We start from the raw sequence: 24,416 nt of genomic DNA on the forward strand, positions 1-24,416 counted from the left end.
GTGTCCTGGAGAAAGTTGGCGGACCAGGTGCCGAACCATACAAACGTCACATGTGTGATATTGCAATAAACACTCCTCAAACATGAACAACATACCAGTGTGTGTTCAGTCTTCACAGTTTGTTACTTTTATTACATTTTAGCTGCTTGAATAAAATAATTTACCAAATATATGAATATTATCTGACTTTTAGATGAAAGATAAGTAGAGATCTAGAGCAAAGAGCAACTGAGCAACAAAAAAAACAGAAGGAGTACAGAAGCTGCTCAGAGTAGCACAAGATAACAAACTAGGAGTTAATATGTGAGACTTGCTGAGAACTACAGCAAATGTCTGCAGACTGTTACCCAGCAAAAACAATACACAACTAATTATTAGCATCAGGAGGGCTAATAATTTTGACCCTGGCAGTTTTGTTTCTAAGCTAGTGTAAGCATCCATAGTAAGACCTTTGGAAAAGCTGTGTTACAAATGCCTTGTTCTGTTTAACAGCTCTTGTGAAATACTTTTGAAATGTTCATAGTGCGACTAATAATTCTGTCCTCATCTGTAGCTGTTGGAACAAAAGCAGAATACAAACGTGGAAACAAAACATCTGAACAAACATCTGAACACTGCTTGACAGTGAACAAAGACCGGTTTTGTTGTTTGTTACTTACGATGAACCCTGGATGAAATCATACAGTTTTATACTGTGTATAGCACAGAGCCTCTCCATGCTTGAGCCTGACACATGAAGACATACATCCAGGTTGGCACCCAGCATCACCTGCACCCTCTCTTTGCAGCCCTTCCACCATCTTCTTGAGCGGTCAATTAAATTATTTCCTCCCTCTTTTTACTTGAAATTATCACAATAACCACAAGAGAATGAAGATGTGAGAACTTTTGGTCATTTAAACACATTTAATGTAGTTTGCAGTCCACAATAAAATTATCAGCTATACAAGAACAATAGAAAGGAGTATACATTTAGTGTTTCAGACTACACTCTGCATTAGAATATTTCACCTTTAATTGATAGGATAATTTCTGCAGTTCATTTCAAGTTCAAGTCTAAAAATAAAATATCTGAAGGACATTATCAAAAAGAAAGGGCATCTAAAAGTCATTCAGATTTTTTCAAAAATATAGCTGAGTCCACCATCAAAAATTGAACAGCTGCTCTTTTACTTTCATACATGGCTGTTCTTCTGCTCTAAAGAAAGAACTGACACATCGTCTCCTCACAGAGAGCCAGAGCGTTCTGTAAAATCCTCCTACAATGTTCAACTTCAAATAAGAGAGACTAGTTTTAATTTAATTATTTTCTGCAACAGGTCTCTTGATTGTCATGAGTAGCACTAACTGGGATGGAGGTTCTGGAAAATATGTGATACTTTTGAGTTTATATCAAATTCTTTCCACTTGTAGGAGGCCTCACAACATCAACCAATCAATTACAACAAATCAGGGACCCTTAGTACATGTAGAGGTTCTAGCAGAGCCAAGCTCAGGGAAAGTCAGCAGTGGATGGGAATGAGACTGCAGGTAGTATGGCATGTCCTGAAAGAAAGGTCTACTCAAAAAAATTACCCTGTGCCCTGAAAACAACAGTCACAATGTGGAACCCAGTATTTGTCAGAAAAAAAAAAATGATTTCAGCTTTATGAAATCTAAATAGACATCTTCATTCTTAACATTCAGAACTATTACAGGGAACATGCATCATCATGACAGTAATATTTCTGATTTGGACAATGGTTATATTTTCTTTGCCTGACATCTGCAGGTTTTACGTTTGGTTGATTGATTGAAACAAACTTGTAATGACTGTATAACTGAGATCTACGTTTTTCAACCCCGAAAGTTTCATGTGGTTAGTTATTGTACTTATGAACATTCAGAAATATATTATATATATTTCATACTGTCCACTGATTGTGATGTGTTCAGATGGGTCCTGGTGCAAATAAGAAGGACGATCTTTGAGAGGAAGGAAGATCATTCTTTGATATTTAGGAGTCGACTAAGATAAAAATTGTATCCTAAAATAAATTGATCTCTAAAAAACAACAACATCAAAACCTACATATAACTTGAATGCAATCATTCCTCATTTCATATCCTTCCCACATATTTCTTCTTTTTCTCCGCTCCTCTATTTTGACGTCGCCACATCGTTGCCTCCATCTCACCTAGTATCCTCCTCTGTCACACCAACCCTCTGCATGTCTTCCTTCACTACATCCATGATTCTCCTGTCTGTCTTTTCCTCCTGCCTGGCAGCAGCATATTCAGCAATCCTTTGTCCAATAGATCTACTCTCCCCCTTGTTGACATCTCTGACACCATCTCAGCCTCCTTTGTTTCCAAAAAGCTCATCCTGAGCTGTCCCTCTGATGTATTCTTTTCTGATCTTGTCCATCCTGGTCACTGCCAATGAAAAACTCAAGATCTTCAGCTGCACTTCCTGTTTTTTGTTTTTTGATTTTTTTAATTTAGTGCCACCCTCTACAAGTCTTATATCATAGGAGGTCTCACTACCATCTTGTAAACCTTGCTCTCCTGCTGCCACGTGTCTCTCACAAATCACCCCTGACACTCATTTCCACTCACTCCACCCTGCCTTGACTCTCTTCTTCACCTCTCATACACTGTGGAGTGTTTATCTCAATTATTTAAACTAATTTACCTTTAGTACCTCTGCTCCTTGCAGGATCACTTGTCTTCCTCACATTCTCTCTCTCTCTGACACACACACACACACACACACACACACACACACACACACACACACACACACACACACACACACACTTTGTCTTGCTTCTACTGACTTTCATTCTTCTCTCCAGGTTCTCTTCCATCTGCTCTCCATTCTGTCATAATGTCACAGTCCACAGAGACTCCTACCTCTCCTGTGTGCCTCTTCACACCCCATCATATGCTTTCTTCAAATCCACAAACACACAGTGCATCTCCATCTTACCTGCTCTATACGTCTCCATCAATACTCTCAATAAATAAAATATTGCATCTGTAGTATGAAGCTGTACTGGTCCTTGCTGCCACATCTCCTCTCAGCCTAGCTTCAACAACTCTTTCCTATATTTCCATGGTATGGTGGCATCAACTTTACCAATCTGTACTTACTACAGTTCTGCACATCACTCTTGTTATTGTAAATCAGGACTTGTATGCTACTTGTCCATCCCTCAGACATCCTACCACTATCCAGGATCATATTAAACAGTCCACTGCCCTCTCTCCCAGACATCTCCAAACCTCCACAGGTATGTTATCTGGACCATTTGCCTTTCTATGCTTCATCCTCTTCATAGCTGCCCTTTCCTTCCTCCTTACTAATCCTTTACACTTCCTAATTCACCAGCTGACTTCTGTCCTTTCTCTCTCATTCTTCATTGATGAGCTTCTCCTTCCTGAACACATTCTCTTCATTACATTTCCATCACTATCCTGATTCACCCAAACTTGCTGCATATATTTTCTAACTTAATCTCTCCAAATACCCTTCTGCCAGTTTCCCTCACCACTACAGCTGTGCTTTCCCAGTCATCTAGCAGCACTTCCTACCACCTGTATCAACTCAACCTTGAACACTGCACATCATTCTTCCTTCTTCAGCTTCCACCACTTCCTCCCCTGACTTCACTCACTTCCTGTTGATCATGTCCAAAGCCATACTACAAACTACCATCGGATGCTGGCTAGCTACATTGTCCCCTGACATCTTTCCCAGATATAAAGTGTTTCAGAAATTTTGTCTTCCACTTGTTGTCAGTTAAGTGCTTCATAACACAACCTAGTAATTACATTTTTATATATTACTGAACATAAATATCTTGGATGAAAAACTATTCCTATTAAAATAATAATCCTTGTAAAATTATCCGAATTCTGTATTTAAGTTTATGATCATTTAAGTGGCTTCTCGTGTACCAGTTATGCCAAGCTGTGTTTTTGACATTTACTAAACAAATAAACATTTTCTTTCCTCTCCAATTAAAATGGGTAAAATGCAACAAAATTATACTTATGATATATGAATCGCTTAAATAGTGACACAGATTTTTTTAGGATTGTCATGGATGGAATTTGTTTCCTCCTTCAGTTTTCATCTTCACTGTCTAAATTAGGAGGGTCTTCTGACTGGAGCAATGGCTTGTTGGCCAGTTTATGGAGATCCTCTGTGGTCATCTCTGTCATTGTCCCATCCATACCGAGCTGCATGGGCTGGATCAAACGGTTTCTGCAGGAGAAGTTTTATAACAGAAATAAATATATACACTAAGCATTGAAAACATCACCAATTTTATAAGTAAATATATTTCTAAAGGTGCTATGAACATGGAAAAAATATTGAACAACTTTACTAAAATGCATTTAATCTGTTCAAAAGCCTTTGATGATGATGATGATGATATCTTCAAGTATGAAGCAACTAGTCATCTGTATTGCTCAGGTGTGATTTTGGCCCATTCTTACACACAAACAGTCTTTAGATCCTGAAGGTTCTGTGGGCTCCGTCTATAAACTCTGACTTACTAACTTCCTTCCATAGATCTTCACCTGGATTTGGGCAATTCTAGCAGCTTTTTTCTCCCTTTCTCTGAAGCAAATTGAGAGTTTCCTTGGCTGTGTGTTTGGGATCTTTGTCTTGCGTAAACATCTGCCCTTCATCATCTTCATCATCCTGGAAGATTATTTTTTAAATCAAGAATGTCTTGGTACATTTTTCCATTTATCCTTGATTCAATTATATGAAGCGTGCCATTGCTACACAATGTTGTTCCCACCTTCAAACTAACTGTTGTGAAGTATATTTGGGGTGATATGCAGTGCTTTATGCCCTCCAGATATGGTGTGTATTATGGCATCCAAAGAGTTCAATTTTCTCCCAGCATTAAACAGGTTTGTCTAAATGTTCTTCTGCGCTTCAACATGCTTTCTCTTCAGCTGTGGAGTCTTACATGGTGAGCGTGCATACAGGCCATGGCAGTTGAGTGCATTACTTATTGTTTTCTCTGAAACAATTGTACCTGCTGATTCCAGGTCTTTCTGTAGCTCTCCACGAGTGCTCCTTGGCTCCTGGACAACTCTTCTGATAATTGTTTTCATGCCTCTGTCTCAAATCTTGTGGGGAACACCTGGCTGTGGCCGGTTTATGGTAAAGTGATGTTCTTTCCACTTCCCGATGTTGGCCCCAGCAGTCCTCACTGGAACCTTCAGCAGTTTAGAAATTCTTCTGTATCCAGTGTCATAAGTATGTTTCGCAACAATAAGGTTGCAAAGGTCTTGAGAGAGCTCACTGGTTTATCCATCATGATAAACCAGTGAGGCATTTTTATAAGCCATCAGTTGGGACTAATTTGAATAAGTGGCAGGATTGCTTTCAAGTTACTGATCGATTTCAGCTGGTGTCATGACTTTACATGCCTTTTTGCACCTCCTTTTCTTCATGTGTTTAATACTTTTTCCGTGTGTCATTTCTCATTATCACACATAACTTAATTGATGAAAATCTATTGTTTGTTTTCTTTGCATGTGTAAACTGGATGGGTTGTTACCAACATCTGGTGCAAATTTCACATAAATAGCACCTTTAGTAAAATATTTACTTAGAAAATCGGTGACATGTTCACACTTATGTCACTGTGATGGTATTAATTACTGATGATGATTACACAATACGATTAGCACAATATTCCCAAACAGGGAAGTCTTTAACTCAACCAAATATATTACATTTGCGTGGTATTTTTTTAGGCATTTCAGAGCTGAACATTTACATATTACACCATAGCATTAAAGGCTTCTGTTGTGAAGACAACAACTTGACCAATGCAGGTTACTTATGTGACTGTGTGTGCTTTTATTGACCTTGACAGTTTGTCAAACATGTTGACCAATTTCATGGCTTCATATTCCTTTTGCTCTTCTGTCATTCCTTCCATGGGATTGGGCTGCTCCTCTTCTACAACTCCTGTTATTGGGTTTATTCTACAGGGAAAACAGATTTAAAAAAAAAAAAAGCTAAATGTGCATAACAAACAAACAAACAAACAAATATGTACAAAGAATTCAGCTGAGGTCTTCTAAATTCCACCATGACGAATATTTGCAACTAAAGTATGCTAAAGTGTCCATCAACATCATCAGTCGGTCTAAGATATGTCTGTTAGAAAAAACATTTGAAGGCTGGCAATGGTCATATTTACTGAAGAGGCCATACTTTACTACTTCACTAATATTGACTGAGTATTGCACAACTTTCAACCACTTGCAACCTGTCTTCTCTTGTGTGCCTTCCTCATGTTTTGTATATATTCCTCTTGTCTGTTATTTATTCGTGCTGTCCTACTATTTTATATTTTTATTTTATGCACAGTTGATGTGGAGCGGCCACAATTTCGTTGTACATGTACAACAACAATAAAAAGCTATTCTATCCTATTCTATTCTTCATTTGTTTGTATTATACCTTTACCAAACACCATATTATAAATGATACATACATACATCCCTATACATCCCCAGCCACATCAAACACTAGTCACCACTCATAGTCATCACTTAGTTGTAAATATGTTTCATCTTTTGTCCTGTTTACTTTCGTCACTTCCCTAACTATCCTGCTTTTTCTTTGCCAACCTCATTCCACCACAAAGTCTCATTGTCCTCTTTTCTGTGTCCAGAGGATACACCAAATACCTCCTTGGCAGTTTCTCTCACCACTTCAGCAGTCCTTTCCCAGTCATTTGATAACTCTTCCCTACCACCCAGAGCCTGCTTCAACTCTTCACTGAACTATGTAATATTCTTCCTTCTTCAGCTTCCATCATTTAATCCTCGCCTCTCTCTTCACACACTTCCTCTTCTTGATTTCATAGTCATCCTACAGACTACAGACCACAATCTGGTGTTGCCTAGCTACATTCTGTTCCCTTCACCTGTGTGTCCATTGAAGTCCGCTCTAATCACCGCTCTCTCCCTCCCTCCCGTGGGACACTCTCTACCACTTCATCCAACTTACTCCAGAATTCCGTGTGTGCATACACCCCGTGATGCAAACACGCTGACAACATTCAATACCCCCCCTTCGATTTCCAGCTTCAACTTATGATCCTCCTTAAGTTGTTAAAAATGCAAAGTAGAAATTTTGATAAGGTGCTGACATAGTTGTTGGTACTGACTGGGCTTTGGCCTCTCTGTACTCTTCTGTCTCAGAGTCCTCATCCTCGGAGTAGATTCCAGGGTCTTTACCTCCTCTAAGCAGTCCTCTGGCAGCCAGCAGGCCTGCAGCATTACCGTATCCAGTGTACTTAATGAACCTTGAAACTTGAAAGAGAGCATATTACTGTTAAAATGGCAGCTTTCTAACACAATAAAAAGAGCAATTACATTAGGACCATTTATACAACTGATGACCTCAAAATAAGCTGGTATTTTTTTTCCAAGCATATCCAGTGAAGAGAAGCTTCATACTATAAAAACTGGCCTTCAAAGTCTATCGGAGCAGGTTGAAATTCAGCTCTTTTTAAGTCACCTTAATTTTTCCAGCATTTATGAATTCTTACAACTTCATAAGTACAGGAAATAGCTACATGACATTTTTATGGATGAACTTTAGTTTCTACTAAAAACCGCAACCAAATCAATTTTACACCCAAAAATGTCTAAGTCTTTAGAAACAAAACTTTTTATATATTTACAACGGTGTGAAAAGTGTTCGCCCCCTTCCTGATTTCCTGTATGTTTGTTACATTTAAATGTTTCAGATCATCAAACAAATTTAAATAGTAGACAAAGATAAGACAGGGAAACACAAAATGCAGTTTCTAAATGAAGGTGTTTATAATTAAGGGTGAAAACATCCTCTGTGAAAACATCGACGGGCGCTGACTCTTCCAATTATATTAATTTATATTAAATATACAAGCTTAACATGCTCACGGGAAAACCTGCTTTTGATGCATTCTTGGCTATCATGACAGAACATGTTTATCATCAAAGATTTGCTAAAGTTAGTGCACAACAAAAAGTTAACTGATTTTTTTCTCATATTTGACTAATTTTAGATGAAATGACCAAATACACTCACTCCAATATTCATGAGTAGTTCCTGAGGAGGTACTCAGAAATTTGAGGTTTTAAAGGTTCAATGCGAACTTATTTTTTTCTCGAGAGAAGGTGGAGTGACTTTAACATCACCTGTGTACCTTAGTGATTGCTTCCCTCTCATCCAAAAAGTGAGTTTGTGTCACTCTCTCTCACCACTTTCTTTGCAGAGAACAAAGAGGAATTCAGCAGCACAGTCCTTGACGTCAGTGTCAATGTGGGTCATAAGGCGGACTATTTTATTCCTCAGCGTGTTGCCCACCTCTGGCCTGTTTTTCACATCACGTAGTGGCGGCAGCACCTAAAACACAACCCACACATAAACATATAAACATATAAGAGAAATCACAATAGCTAAAATGTTCAGAGATAATCTCTGTAAGATGAAGAACTGACTTTTGACCTGAGGAACTTCCTGGTCTCTCTGTGGATACGGGCACTCTCAGTCAACAAGTTCAGTGATGGAAGAAGAGTCTCCTTCAGCTTATGACCCTGTGAGACAGACCGACAAGCAAACTTGTCAATTGCAGGAAAGAAGCTAAATCGTGGATTGTTAGAGTACATTTTAAACAACAGGTTTGAGACTTTTCAAATTTAATGATCTACAATGTAGATTTGAGGGCAGTAAATGAGAAGCTCAGCCTGGTTTGTAGTAAACATGCCTTTGACAACAACAAAGCAATTTTTTCGTGAATTTATGTTAGATATACTTTAGTGCACCTCACCTTTTGTTTCATATTACCTATTAAAGATAATGAACCACCAACAGCATACACTTGTTGTGGCTTGTCTTACCCGGTCAAGTCTTTTCTCCATGAATTTTAGCAGCATGTTCACAGCATCCATGTTTACACCCATATATTCAATGGAACCTTGCTGCACCTTGGGCAAAAGTAATACATCCAAACAAGGCAGAGGGAGGTTACCTAGTAAATTCACAGTATGGCTGAAAAAAGAAAGGACAAAGGAATGAAGGGTGTGGCATCATTGGTGAGCAATGACTATATAGATCAAGTAACCAGAGAGCAGAGAATCAGACTGTTGTAATACCTGTGAAACTCTTCAGTCCGCTCCTCTCCATCAGCATGGCTCATTAGACAGTGCCTCAGTATGGCTCCCAAATGTCTGTACACAGCTGCCTCTTCCTTCACATATACATCAGACACGAGTTATTCACCAGTCATGAAGAGAACTCTCATCTTTTATCTTTATATTGAATTAAAAAAACTGTATATTGAATTAAAATACACAAAATGTGAACTAAAAAAAAAAGTCAAAAACAAGAAGACAGACAACACCAAAAGCTATAAAAACTATAATACACAGAATATAAATATATCCAATCTACCCAGGGCCATCAAGGCAGCAAAATGTGCATAAGCTGACAAAATGAATGACCACTTCGTGGACTTGAAGGATACGCGTCGCATGTAGGAATGAATTTACGCCATCACTGACTACAAGCCAGTACAACGGGTCTGCAGCAGCCACCCTTCCTACACGATGCACTGAAATGGTCTGGGCCAGCCGCTTTTCTCGGGTTGACAACGAGTATTTCTCGTACTTGGTGGCAGAGAGATGGAGTACCTGGTTGTTTGAGGAGATGGTGGTTTTCCTTGATTCCTGATGTGTGCCACCAAACATGCAAACCATCGAGTAGGAAGGGATCACTGCTGCAGGCATGTTGTACTGGCTTGTAGTCAGAGATGATGTAAATTCCTTGCTACATGCGGTGTGTACTTCTCAAGTCCATGAACCCTCTCCGTCATTTGAACTAAAGGCAATGTGCCTGATTTTCTCCAGGGTATGCAGCTCCGCAGAGAACCAGGGTTTATGGTTCACATGGACGGTGAGGGTTCTGGAGGCAGTCACATCCTCAACCCAGTAAATAAGGATTTTTTTTGTTACTTACATTTCTTTGAATTTACAACAAAATGTTCAAATCTTGTGAATCTCTCCTAATTAATCTAATTTGCTTCGTTACCTCATCAACTTTGCGTCTGTTTATGTCAAACGTGATGTTGAATAGTATTTTCAGTATCTCCATAGCTAGTTCTGTCTGCTGCCGGCTCAGTGGGGGCAGCTCTTCGGTCGGGATGCCTTCAAAACCTGCTCTTGCTGTCTCCAGGGTCCCTGAGCAGCACAGACCCAGTGTGGCTTCCAAGTGGTTTCCTTGAATTACAGACAAGACACAAGTTATCAACAAGTTCTTTAACCTCCTAAGACCCGAACTCTTCCACGACATGCATTTTTAATTTCTCTTTGATATTTGGACATATTGGGGCCCGATGAATGTAAAAACAAAGAATTTCCAGATTCTTTTTTTTACCTTATTTTTGTTTTTAAGAAAAATGAGAGCCACAAATGAGGATATTCATTTAAAATTTTGATAGAACAGTAGCAATATAATGTCCTCTTAAGTGGATATCAGGCCCATGTAGAGCAAAATTGAGTATTTTGGTCAAAATAACCAAAAATGTGATGTCCATATATGTGGACGGCAGGTCCTAGGAGGTTAAGTTTGCTTAATTGTACCATGTCTTTACAAAATTTACTTCATCTGGACGCTTTTCTGATTATGTCTGTTTATTTTATTTTATTTTTTTTTTACTTTTTTTTAAAATAATGTGAAAATAAAATGAATGGGTTGTTGAACTTTAGTCAGCTTCAGATCTGACTCCATCTTTTGGGCTAAGGTCCACCTCTCATATTTTTTTCCATATTCATCCATACAACAAAGAAACAAACAAAGCTAAACCAATCACACAGCATCCTTGGAAAAGCTAACAAATCACCTAGAAGGCTGACACCATGAAGCTCCTGAGCCAGCTGTGCCCTGACATCCACTCTTAGGGCAGTCAGCAGGAAGGTGAGGCGCAAGTCAAAGAAATGTACCTGGGAAGAGAACCCTTATTTTGAAATCAGCTAGAATGCATATGTTGCATTCTAGCGAATATTCAGTAACAAATACCCTTCAAAAACTACATCTGGCAGCTATAGTACTCCCTTTAAAACGCTATAAAGAAACATTTACATTACAGTTGTCATAGTGCTTGGTCTCTGACCCAGAGATTGTGTTTGGAGACTAAATTTTGACTTATCATGATTATTCCGGTTTGGTCTTGATGTTTTAAGTCTCTGCATCAGAGCGTCTCTGTGTCTTTCCTCAATTTGCTTCGTTTTACTTATTGTGCTTTTGTATTCCAGGTTTTGTACTGATTGTTTGTTTTGATTCCTGGAGCTTCAGGTTACCTCTGCTTTCCCTGTATTTCCCATTAAGTCTGTGTTGGTGTAACTTGGCCCTTGTTAGCTACTTCCTGTTTATTCTGATAGTCTCTTGTGTCATGTGTCTGCTGTTGGGTTTGACATCCCTCGTGTCGCTGTACCTGATTTGTTCCTGCCGTGCTTCCCACATGTTTTCTCCTAATCTCATTAACTTGTGTAAAAATCGTCTGTCTTCTCTTGTCCTTTGTCACGTCCCACCCTCTGTGCTGTGTTTTTTCTTTGATTCCCAGTGCTGCCATTTTTGTTTGACACTACAGTGAACACAACATATAATTCTACATTTGGAAACTCTCACATTAAACAGCTATCTGTCTGAGTAATGGCCATACCTCATAGTTCCAAGTAGGATCATGACACTGTTTCAATCTCTCTGCCACACCTTTAATCAGCTGCAGATCTGCTGCTACCATCTGACATCAACCCAATGACAGAAATCCATCAGTCAGAGTTTATAGATTATCACCAACCAAATAAAATGTGTTAATCTGAGGAATGCAAGGCACAGCAGACTGACCTGTCCTGTCTCATTGTGTAGCAGGATGTTGCAGATGGACTTGAGCGCCTCAACAATCACTTCCTGGTCAGGATTTTCTGAAGGAGGGGAAGATTCCTTCAACACTTTACTACATAGTCCCGTCTCTTCCTCGTCTCCTCCCACATCCTCTTCTAAGAAAAGAAAGATTTGCAATTTTGTTTAGCTTGGTCTGCCATCAACATGAACTCCCTTCAGCTAACCCATGATGTTTATTGACGGAGGAGAAAGATTATAAAGTATACAATGTTTAGGGGACAAAGAACTGGATTTCTTTTGTACATAATGCATCTCAAAAAATGTAAATATGACGAAAAAGTTTGGTTTTATTATTATTTAATTCAAAAAGCTTGCGCTGTGCCAGCTGGGTTAGGTTCCATGACCTCTGATTTTCATGGGCTGGGATAGCTCATGAAAATCAGACATTCAGTTTAGAATAATAGTCGAGTAAATTACTAGTTAAACAGTATAAATGGCCTAATAAACACCTAACTTTTTGTTATCCTGCCTCTTAGTGTCTGCATTTGGGTCCTCCTCATCAACACTCTGCACATTCTGCACGCTGTTTTCTTACAAATGTACTAAACAACTAGCTAACTAACTATTAATAACTATTATTTCTGTCCTTAAACTGAAAGTATTTTGTGCTGTTGAGTTTTTAGATTCTTTCACATTACAAACTGGAAGTGGTACAGCTCACCAACTAAGGCTACATGGATGGGGGATCTAATTCTGCCATGTTAAACTCTACTGTTGCATTTGATTGTGAGTGCCTGAGAGCTGAACCTGCTCTGCTCAATGTGGGGCTTAGCTCTACATTGTATACTCACTTGGAGAAAATAATGATAGAGCAGACATGTTGCTCATGAGTGCAGACTGACTCTGACTGATTGCAACCTGTTGACAATTTGTCTGCTTTATCTAATTAGATGGAGATTACTTGCAGACCTTTGCTAGTCTGTCTGAGAATGATTGCAGTCGGTCTGAGTCAAACTGAGACACACTGCCTCCCACCAGGTAACCTGTGCAATCACAAAAAAATTCACTCATTAACCATCAGTTTTTCGTGGTTGCACAGAGGTGCCAATCTATTTGTCCTCTTGTGTGACTGAGGCCCCTAAGCTACAGAGGGTCTGTCTGTTCACAAAGAGCTGTATTGAAGCATATTCATGGAAAGTTGATGGCAAAAAGGGTGGTAGAATATGCAAGCAACAAGGATGAGAGCCTTGACAAAACTGTCACAAAAAGCTAATTCAGGAAGAGTAGTTATTATGCCTACGTAGGTCTCCTAAGTAAAGTCTATGTTTCTGAATTGAGGAAACTGAGAGTGAAAATGGAATTTAACTGTTAGATCTTCAAAATCAAAACAAGTCTTCATAACAATATATTTGAAATTACATCTTTGAATTTTCAAAACCTAAAATAAACCTGGAAAGATGATGCAAAAAAAATTATTGAAACCTAGCAATATTAATTACCTTGGCCATCCACTGACTGGCTGTGGGCAGGTGTGGTAGCACTGTCCACAGCAATGCTGGCATAGCGGGCAAGAGTGGACATGGCGAATTGGTTGGTGAATGGATCCAGGCAATTTTTATCTCTGGACAGGATTCGAACCGTTTCCAGACAGGCCAGCAGACAGGAAGGCTGCAACTCCCGGTTCAGGAAACCGAGCACTAACTCCCCCAGATGCTGCGTTGCACATATACATATATATATTCGTGGAGAAACAGTAACAATAGAACAGAAATTGTGTTAGACTGTAGACCATTGATTTTAGTCAACAGATACACCTTCCTTTCTTGTGCAAGTAGACACATACATACATTTAATTAGGCAGATTTACATTTTAAACTGTTTAAAAATGAAACACCAAATCTGACAGCTACATCTGCAGCTTCTGACCTCAGTCTGAATGAATGTCCATCACAGACTTCAAGTCAGGCAATGTTAGAACAGATTTTTGATCCATTTGCAGTATTACACTTCTGTTTTTAAGATCATTTTCTGACTAATTGTAATGAAATTATGACCGTCTTAAGACTGCCAACAAAGTGAAACGTGTTACAGAAAATAACAGATCAGTGAGTTCGCCCTACAGCCAGTGTATTCTAAATTGGTGAACAAGTGATTGCTGTTTCTTACTGAGGATAGGTAACACAACAGATGAAACTGTACATTGAAAACTGAAACATGAAAAACACTATATACTAAACAGCAGTCTTACTGATAGTGACAAAGTATTTGCAGCGCTAATGATAATGGTCTAATGTCAAGGTGATTCCTTTATAAAAAGCCCTACACTGTTGTGACCAAATGCAAGGAGCTAAAAAGGTTGCTGAAAGGTTTCCTAAGCTGTCATGCACACCTACAAGCAGGACAGCTTAGTACACCTTCAAGTAGGTGCATGCTATTATTGGATAAAGAAACCATGCAATAGAACTTTAGCTTCACTTTAAATAAACCTAAACCCTTAGCACTGAACAAACACACCTTTCTTTTTCACCTTAACAATCAACCACAGTTCCAGTTTAGGACTGTCTCCTACTGGATTAAATGCTTCCTTTTATAGGAATACAGCTGTTCTTCTATTTTTCAGAGAGGAAAACACTTTGGAAAACAAAGTGTTGGTTTCCAAAACCAGACACATAAGTATTTTCTCAAACAGAATCTAAATCATACTGTTTAAAAACATTTTCAGATGCTTTTTTAAATGATAAAGCTGCTAAATGCAGAAATATTGGTTTGTTTAACTACATTTTTAGGTATTTACTGCTTTGTGAATGAATTACAGGTGTACTGGATACAACATCACAATAAAACTAATCAATAAATGTTCTGTTCTATCTTCCCAGCTATTCACCTTAATCAGTTCAAAGATTGACTTTCATCAATATTGAATAAACTGTATAAGGTTTAGGCCATGAATGAATTTGCAACAATATACTTAATGATAAACCAGATTTCTTTTTTCTAATCTTCAGAACTTCTTCTTTCTCAGTAGTTTTTGTTCTTGTATTATGTATCATCAGAATATCTTCTTAGAATCAAAGCTAATATGCCAGCATGATTAGTGTTCAAGCAAATGAATAAATCAAATCTCTTCATTTCATAATTCCCATTGGATTCCATTAAACTATTGCCATTGTGATCTCACACCTATTTATAGTTTTCTTTAAACCTTTGAACTGATTAAGTGTGTTTACATCTACTGACAAAAACCCACAGTTTATCCTGGATCACTTATTCAAGTATTCCAATATAACGTTAAGAAAATGTTAGAACAGGTAAACATTTAACTATTCATTTTACAGCAGAATCAACCTATAAGAGCTGGTTTTCAATTTCCTATTCTGTTTATCCTGAGCTTACTGCAGGGAAAAGGCCATGTGATTCATCCCCTGTTGAGCACTAGTGCCAATAACCTTAATATTAATTGCCAGACAGAAAAAAATCCCCATTCCCAAGAATTCTGTTATAAATAGTTCAGTACGTGTGAGACATTTCCAACAAATTTTCACCAGACGTGTGTGAGCTGAGGAAACAGCAGCCTTCAGGGTTGAAAAATGAATCCGGCATGTTTGTACCTTAAATTAAAAAGGACTGCTATGCTATAATATCCAACAGACTGTAAGCCTTGCACTTGGATTCTGTTTGTATTCATTTCTGTATGTGTTGTAGGTGTTATTGTGTTAAGTAGTTGAGTCAGAGATGGAAAGTAACACTAACAGTCTGTGACGAGTCTGCAGCTCTCATTTGACAGGAAGGTAAACTGGCTTAAATGATGGAGTAATACCATCAGGGTTTGTTTTGACATTTTACTAATTTTTTAAGGGTTTTACAACAAGTTGCTTACCATATATCGTGATATAAGGTATCATGGATCCAGCCGAAGAACAGCTGAAGAACTTGTAACAACTAAACCACATTTAATATTAAAAGTTTTTTAAAATTGTGTATAGACCTGTGTATATACATGTACGCATTAGGAGCTCTGAGTCTCCTGAAACAATATGGTGGATGCACTGATGTATTGTTCCTGTGAACAGCAGCAAACAAACAAGAATATGTTTCTTTGTAACTCTGGCAAACAATCTACAGAAAATTACATTTTAGCTTTAGTTCAAAATATCTTGTCTGGCAAATAATTCTGCAAAAATTTATTACATCGTACATGCAGCTCACACTAGTTTGGACACAAAGCGTATGCCCCCTCAGTAATGTACCTGTGACAGCCAGTGGGCTCGCCTTGTTTTCTTGGTGTCTTGTTGCCTGGTAGGTGGAGCTGACCCAATTATAGATGCAGCACACCTGAGAAGGCCAGTCCCCTTGCATTATAAAGCCCCTTTGACTGAACCTCCAGCTCTCCCTGTCTTTTGAACACTGAAACAAGCTCCAGCTCCCTCAGCCTCCCCGACACCAGCAAAGAGTGTGTACAGACCATAGATGAAACACAATGACTTCAGTCACTGTTACCCTGAGAAATCAAAGAGCAGTGAATACTGTCCAAATCTGACAGCATTTTGTTAGGTCAGTGTTTATGAACCTTCAACTGACATAACAAGAGCGACCCTATCAACTTCACAATTCTGGGATGTAATCTATTCACAGCTGGCCAATCACTGCCATTTAAGAGCAGATCATTACTTTTCCTCTGGTTAAACACACAGATCCTTACAAGCATATGGCAATCCCGGAGAGATAAATCACTCCCACTGTCATTTTCATCTCATGAATTATTTATATCCTATAATGAATTCTTAACAGGACCCCATCCAGAAAGAGTCACAAGTTGAAGATAAACTGTGGGCTCCAGGTTTCTAATGGAAAAGCACAACATGGTGTTCATTGGTTATTCATACCTTTTGTAACTTTCCTTCCTAAAACAGGCGGGTATACAAAGGAAAGCATAAATGATGTCGGTAAGGGTGACATTTCAAATGTCGTCCTTTACTGGTGACATCTGCATCGAAATACTTCAGCTTGTCCTTTTCAGTCTGTTTACATTTTTTTTTATGTTCTGAACTTTGCTCTTCTGTGTAATTCAGTTTCGTCTGAAAAAATTGCAAATTGGCTAAGGATATAAAATAACACTGTGCTGTTTTTGGTTAATATCTGTCCCTTTCCATTAAAATTAAACGACCATAAAATTAGAGACTACTCATTTCTTTGGATGTGAACAAACTTACCAATTCAGCAGGGGATCATTTAATTATTTGTCCTATGTGTATAAACAGGAAATGTTATAAATACCTCTCTGTCCTTCTGCTCATCCCTGTTGAATGTAAAGCACTGGTTCATCTGAAGAAAAGAGAAGTACGAAGTACAAAACAGAGAGTCAGTGGATAGAAGAAGCAGACAGGTTTATGTTACTTTATTTGTACCAATAAGTAGCTTGTGTTTGCAGTAATCGAGCCATCCATTCTCCTATGTACATCTCTCAACTACAACTAAGAAGACATGTGTTGTAGGGTCTTCTAATATTGTTTAGTCTTGATCTTACAATGTAAAGTGACTTGAGTTAACTTTTGTTTTGAACTGGCAATATATCAACAGAAATGAACTGAATAAACATAATACAAAAGAGGGAGAAAAACAAAGAAGTAAAAATGGACTATCCACATCACATCATGTGAAATATGTGACAGCCAGTGGGCTGGCCTTGTTTTCTTGTTGCCTGTTTCTTTCAGGTATCTAGTAGGCGGAGCTGACCCAATTTCAGCACACCTGAGAAAGCCGGTCCCCAGTGTATTATAAAGGATCTCTGACTTAACCTCTGGGTCATTTCATTATCTGAATCTTAATGAACACTGTTTTCTGTATGAGAGTTTTCTAAAGTTAGTAATCATATTTTGTCTTAGATATTTTAATTGAAGATAGGCTCCAGATTACAAGTACAGCATGTTATCGTCCATCCATCAATGCATCCAGAACATTAATGCATGCATTAGCCTTCCAAAAGACATCTCTCCAGTGTGTCATATTTCTGTGTAGCTCCTCAGTCATCCAGGTCATGGTAGTCTTAAGTGCTTGAAAAAATAGGCAGAATGACTTCAGTTTGAAAAGACACCTCTCATCAAAGAAGCTTCTTTGTTACAAAGTTACAAAGGTCCTTTATATTGATTTGTTGTCTGGATTCACACAATTATCACAGATTACAAATGTGAATGCGAGCAGCTTCCTGTCAGATGTTGTTAGTTTATATATAAATAACCTCAGTAACAGATAAGCTGAGCCTCATTGTAGCTGTCTTTTGATACTGACATCAAAACAAACATGTCCATCACACATGCTGAAGTTGTCTGACCATTTACTAAAAATTAATCCACATCTTTCACTTAATTCGAATATCGAGATCTGACTTAAGGAAAATAAACACAAGTTATACCCATTATTTCATTAATGTGCCCCTACTAATATTTATGTTAATGCAAATTCCCATAATTCCCAGAAGGCTGGATAAACTAGAGCAGACTAACTCCAGTCTACAACACAGAATATGGCAGTGTCCTGTAACAACCACTAAGCTTCTGATCTGTATGAGCTCTTTGGTGAAGTAGGATTTAACTGGCCTGTAGCTAACTCTATTTGTGTATCAGAAAATGTAATCCTATTGCCTTTGAGATTAACTCCTACACAGTCTCCGTGCTGAGGAAGCATGAAGCATGGTGCACCTGGGGTTTGCAGAATGTAACAAAACTCATGAGACTGCAGACTTCATATACATATAACATGTAGTTTCAACTATCATTTCTAACATTAACTGACCTGGATAGACACCAAGCTCAGTTACAGTTACATGGTAGTAACACTATACTCTGTCACTGTTTGTGACAGTGTGGTTACCTTCAGCCGGCTCAGGAGAGCTGACATCAAGCCGGAAGCCACTGAAGTGTGCATACATATATATATAGATAGATAGATAGATAGATAGATAGATAGATAGATAGATGGATAGATAGATAGATAGATAGATAGATAGATAGATAGATAGATGATAGATAGATAGATAGATAGATAGATAGATAGATAGATAGATAGATAGATAGATAGATAGATAGATAGATAGATAGATGAAACAGATTTTATTGAGCCAAAGCAGAAACCACTGCTGTGCAATGATGTGCTTTAACTTTGTAATGCTCAAAATTTTTAAAATCAAGTTAAAACTGAGGGTTATCTAAAAACTTCAGCAAGGGTTTGAACTGTCGCAACCATTGTGCCAAAAACAAAAGAAATTAGTGTATACTTGTTGACACTAAATCAGCAGGAGATAGGTATATAAAGTTATTACAGTGTAAAGACTCTGGAAACAAAACTAGTGAGAGATGTTTTTAAAAACCACAGAACAACTTTCAAAGCACTGGTGAGTGATTGACCAAAATCATGAATTGTAGTCTCAAAGAAGACAATCACCAGACCATCATCGGGCGATCGTGGCTCAAGAGTTGGGTGTTCGTCTTGTAATCGGAAGGTTGCCGGTTCGAGCCCCGGCTCGGACAGTCTCGGTCGTTGTGTCCTTGGGCAAGACAATTCACCTACCGCCTACTGGTGATGGCCAGAGGGGCCGATGGCGCGATATGGCAGCCTCGCCTCTGTCAGTCTGCCGCAGGGCAGCTGTGGCTACAACTGTAGCTTGCCTTCACCAGTGTATGAATGTGAGAGTGAATGAATAGTGGTATTGTAAAGCGCTTTGAAGGGTCCCAAAAAGCGCTATATAAATGCAATCCATTATTATTATTATCACAGGAACGGACTGTGATACTGCAAAATAAGAAAAACTCCACTTCTGCAGAAGTGTCACCTTCAAACCAGACTGATGTATGCTAAGTACAACCTGGAGAAAGATTATGCAGACTGAAGGTGTGCCTTTTGGTCAGATGAGACTAAAGTAGAGCTCTTTGGCCATAAAGATGCTGCTTATGTTTGGAGAAAGAAGGGTGAGGTGTACAACCCAAAGAACACACAGTGGTGGAAGTATCATTCTTTGGGGATGCATCCGTTCGTCTGGACCTGGGAATGTTATGAAGGAAAAAGGAATCATGAAGAAAGAAGGATATTTGAAGATTTTGAAAGAAGCATTCAACTGGTTCTGGGTCATTACTTTATCTTCCAGCATGACAACAACCCCAAACATGCATCACTCTTGGTGAAGAACAATCTCCAGAAGACCAAAGTGAGCACTGACTCAGGAATTCAAGCCCTCAGTGGTAAATCAGAGTGGCTGTAGCTCAGGAGGTAGAGTGGGTCATCTACTGATAGGTGTGAATGGGTGAATAAGGAATGTTGTATAAAGCACTGAGTGCTCTGGGAGAATAAAAAAAAAGCCCTATATATGAATCAGTCCACCTGTTCAGTCCAATCCCATTGAAAAATCAGTGGGGTGACCTGAAGACCAAAGATCATGCCAACAGACCAAATCTGGAGAGCCTGACAGATTTGGCAAAGAAGAATGGGCTGGGATTGATCAGTGTGCAAAGTAAAGAAATGTAAGCATGCCAAATAGAAACTAGGATGTTTGGAAAAGCTATGTTATAAATTAATTACACTGAACAGTACACACTGAGCTATGACTGTATGTACTTTAGGTCCTTTAGCTTGTTGTACTCTTTTAGTGTTTCCATACAATTAGAAGCTAACAAAACACTATATCTTAGAAACTAACATTAGCAGAACTCTAACTTAATAATGTACGTAGAGCACAAAGTAGTTACCTAAAATAAATAATCTAAAAAGTAATGATAATCCTGAGATTTATAGAAAAAATATGATTAAATATCATCAGTCTTAGAGTAAGCTTATGGTTTAAGGGAAGTAGTATAATGTGTTATGATAAGCTTGAATTTAAAATAGAAATAAAATATCTGTAATATCACTAAACATTGCAGCTGAAATCTTTGACATTTTACTGGATGTACCTCAGCACTGATCTTAAACGTGAGCTCATTATCTTCGAGAAACTGCTTCTGCTTCTCTGTCCTCTTTTTTTTCTCTGTATCTAAGCGATGAATCCATTAATTACATTAATTTAAAAACTCCCACAGCGCTCTTTCCCATTACTCTTCAGTGTCCTGACACTGACTCCTTCCCAAGGTGTATCAGAGTTACAAGGAAATCACACATGTTATAAAAACTGAAAGAGCACAGTGAAATAAAGAAACCTCTCTAGATGGCCTGAGTTACGAGATATATATATGTCAGATTCTGCAAGAAAATGAGGATTTAATCTCAGAACAAAGGCCCTGGAAATGTTGGGGAGATTATGTCTTGACTGGCTAAGGAAGGCTTTGGTGTCCCTCTGGATAAACTGTGGCTGGCTGAGGAGAGGGACGTCTGGGCTTTTTTTTCTGGCCTAGTGACACAAACCTGGATTAGTGGCAGAAAATGGATGCAATGGATGTAGATATTTGTGACAAAACTAACTTGCGTTTCCCATTTCTATTTTTACAATCAGTGGCTCGCATTAATTAAAAATAATTATTTTCAAAAACAAATATTTCTCTCTTTTCTTTCTACATTTCTTTCTGATTTTCTACCACATTATGAAACTGACTTGCCTGCAATTCAGACTGTGTCAGGCTCAACTCTTTGCATGTTGGTGATCACATAATAATACTTGGAACTAAACTACCACAGAAGTTCAAAGGGTAACGAGGGAATTAATAGGCAGTTAATAAATTACACTTACTGTCAACTTATGCCACATCATTATTATTATTAAAATTATTATTTTGGTGCAATGAATGTCTCAACTTTGGGATAAATAAAGCATGTTTTATCCTATCTAATATTCATTTATTATTTATTAAGTCATTTAGGTAATTTATGATATGGGTGGTTCTACCAATTTCCCAGCACCAACAGCAGATCCAACAATACTTGGATAATGTTGAGGTCCAGGCTCCTGGGAGGCGAATCCACATCCAGTGAAATTTGTGACGGCATTTCAGTGTGTCTTCTATCCAGGTATGCCTTTACTGCATTGTCAGCATATTCGCTTTATCATTGAAAAAGTGAAAAATTAAGCCACTATCGCACACTTTCCAGATGGTATTGGACTGTGGATTTTTTGCATTCATAATTACATGAATTTTGACAAGATCTCCAGCACCACTGGCTGAAATGAGCCCCAAATCATGACATGCCTCCTCCATATTTTACCAGTGACTATAGACACTCACTGTACCCTTGTTGCAGCCCTGACATCCTCCATACACACTGGCAATGATTGGAACCAAAGATATCTACTTTGGATTCATCACTCAATAAGACCTGTTGCTACTGATTTTCACACCAGTTTTTGTGTAGTTTGGTGTAAGAATGCGTTGTTGACAGCCACCTTTCCACTGAGACCATTTCTTTGGTGAACAGTAGATGGATCAAGGGTCAGATGCATCTCTCAGGTATGTGTCATGTTTATAGAATCAGCTAAAGAAACGGGAATGTGTTATTTGTAACAAAGTTCCCAGCGACACAATTTATATTTGGATCTATAAGTTCTCTTTAATTCCAGACACAGTACTGGTTCATCCCTTTAGTTAGATGTTTTTTAAGCTTGAATGACTCATAGGTCAGTGCTCAGTTGCTTAACCATCAAAAACACATTGCTGTCAGGTCAAAAATCTGTCAGGTACAAGGACTGGGCTGAAAATGAGTGAAAAGCAGCGAATGTCCAAAGAAGAACTTTGAAAGACCCCGAGAACTCCTTGAGAACTTTGTTGCTTAATATCCCTTTAAAAATTACGAGGAAATCTGGCTCCGTGAAAGCAAAACATGAAGAAGAAGAAGGGGTGGCTCAATACACAATATCGTATAGGCTATTTATAAGGTGTACAATGCAGCTTTAAACCCCGTTTAATATATTAAAGGCTCTACTTTTGAAAACAGTTCTGATTTGGAAATTATTTCAGGATCATCATCTGAATGGAAAGCATTTCATAAACTCAAACAGCTGTGTTACAACGCACTGATTCCTCCCGATGTTGCAGGGCTGGTGTTTACCTGCTTGTTGTAGCTCTGTAAAGCCGTCAGAGCCGAGTCTTGGTCGCCCGTCTCCATCTCCTCTATAACGGCACTTAAATCCATGTTCATCATCACTGAGCTAGCTGCTGCTGCTGCTGATGTCTGTATGTTTGTTCCCTGGACTGCGGATTCACGTTATGCTCCGTTACCTCTGACGGATGAAAGCATGACGTCTGAATCCCGAAGATCTGATGAGAAGCGATTAGCGAACGGGGATTTGTGCCAGCCAAGTGCTGCGTTTAGAGTCCCAAGAAAAGACGGGAGAAATAAAATTTGTGATTAAATTTTTGTAAATGGAAAAAACAAGTGAGGATGTGGATCACAAGAAACGTTAAGAGCAATATTAGACATCACTATATATGCATAGTCTAACGACTGTAAAAGAACGCTCCTCTCTCAGACTGCGGGCTGCTTGTGGTGTTCATCAGAGTTTCTAAAAGCAGTATTGGAGGCCTTCAGCTTGAAGTGAAACTGTGAAGTGCGGCACACGTTAGAGAAATGCGGGTTGGTGAGACTGAAACATCTTTCAGTAACTATTCTTTCATCAAATCGAAGCTCAGTGTGCTGGCTCAAAATTGTTGCAATTAATTGCAACATAAAGTAAGCCATCAACGACGCTGTTGGATGTCCCCATAGTTAGTGAGGTTTCAGTAAAAAGAAGAAAAAGAAAGAAGTGAAAATCAAATTTGAACCAGTGATATTTATTATGAATTATTCTTGAGGAATTTGCAGTGCTTTAATAATATAACCCTTTTTGAAGCCACAAAACAACTGAGAATGAATTCCACATACATTTTATTTTAAGTTGATGTATCACTGATGCCATTTTAGAAAGCCCAAAAGTTTCGATCATCCTTTAAAAAGACAAACGGTCTATGTGTGCAAGATTTTCCAACCGGTAAACTGAGCGATAGTGAGCAAGTCAGTGCAAACGTGAGAAAAAAATGAATTCAATATCAAACTGACTCTGAGCTGTTCCACAGTCCTCACTAATGTGGCAGCAACAAGCAACTTGAGAAGTTCGGTGCTCTCTCCTGTAGCTAGTCCAGTGAACTGAAAGTTGAGCAGAATCTTCTTTTCACTGATAATTCAATTTAATAACACATGATAATAGCACATTATCAAGTGCTGCTCATATGTCATTATCTGATATACCATTTAAACTGACATTATAAAGCGTTTTTGAGGTTACTGTTGTCGTTAACTGTCGCCATGTAAATAAAATTACACTAACACATACCTAAAAGATAAGATAAACACACGTTCGCTTTAGGTAACGAGGGTCTGCGCTCTTTACACTACCGCCCTCAACTGGGCGTTTCTTGAACGAGACGTGGGCGTGCTTGTACGCTACTTAGTGTGCTCGATTTAAAATTCAAAGCAAACGTGCGTGCGGGGTGAAGGTTTTATATTACCCGCAGTTTACCCAAATATAGTTATCAATTAGATGAATTAT

General features: G+C 38.5%; 1 protein-coding gene across 1 annotated transcript; it reads right to left on the bottom strand.

The window, feature by feature from the left end:
- Positions 1–901: 901 nt before the first annotated feature.
- Positions 902–24,218, bottom strand: ric8a (RIC8 guanine nucleotide exchange factor A). The gene is made up of 16 exons (XM_031753521.2): positions 24,116–24,218; positions 23,927–24,013; positions 22,940–23,193; positions 17,192–17,239; positions 13,417–13,630; positions 11,921–12,072; positions 11,736–11,816; positions 10,917–11,016; positions 10,106–10,293; positions 9,172–9,266; positions 8,917–9,067; positions 8,518–8,613; positions 8,278–8,422; positions 7,197–7,341; positions 5,884–6,003; positions 902–4,252 (listed from the first exon to the last, which is right to left on the bottom strand). Exons 3-16 carry the CDS (start codon positions 23,030–23,032, stop codon positions 4,111–4,113), a joined length of 1,770 nt encoding a protein of 589 aa, XP_031609381.2. The 5' UTR covers positions 23,033–23,193; positions 23,927–24,013; positions 24,116–24,218; the 3' UTR covers positions 902–4,110.
- Between the last annotated feature and the right edge of the window lie 198 nt (positions 24,219–24,416).

Source organism: Oreochromis aureus, linkage group 7 (genome assembly GCF_013358895.1).
Source record: "Oreochromis aureus strain Israel breed Guangdong linkage group 7, ZZ_aureus, whole genome shotgun sequence".
Classification (NCBI taxonomy): domain Eukaryota; kingdom Metazoa; phylum Chordata; class Actinopteri; order Cichliformes; family Cichlidae; genus Oreochromis; species Oreochromis aureus.

Excerpts from the sequence above, each read along its gene's own strand:
- ric8a (XM_031753521.2), bottom strand. The coding sequence starts at position 23,032 with ATGATGAACATGGATTTAAGTGCCGTTATAGAGGAGATGGAGACGGGC. Across the intron at positions 12,073-13,416 it reads CCAGTCAGTGGATGGCCAAG|AAGAGGATGTGGGAGGAGAC; the intron begins GTAATTAATATT and ends TTCTTTTCTTAG. Across the intron at positions 11,017-11,735 it reads ATCCTACTTGGAACTATGAG|GTACATTTCTTTGACTTGCG; the intron begins GTATGGCCATTA and ends TTCTCTTCCCAG.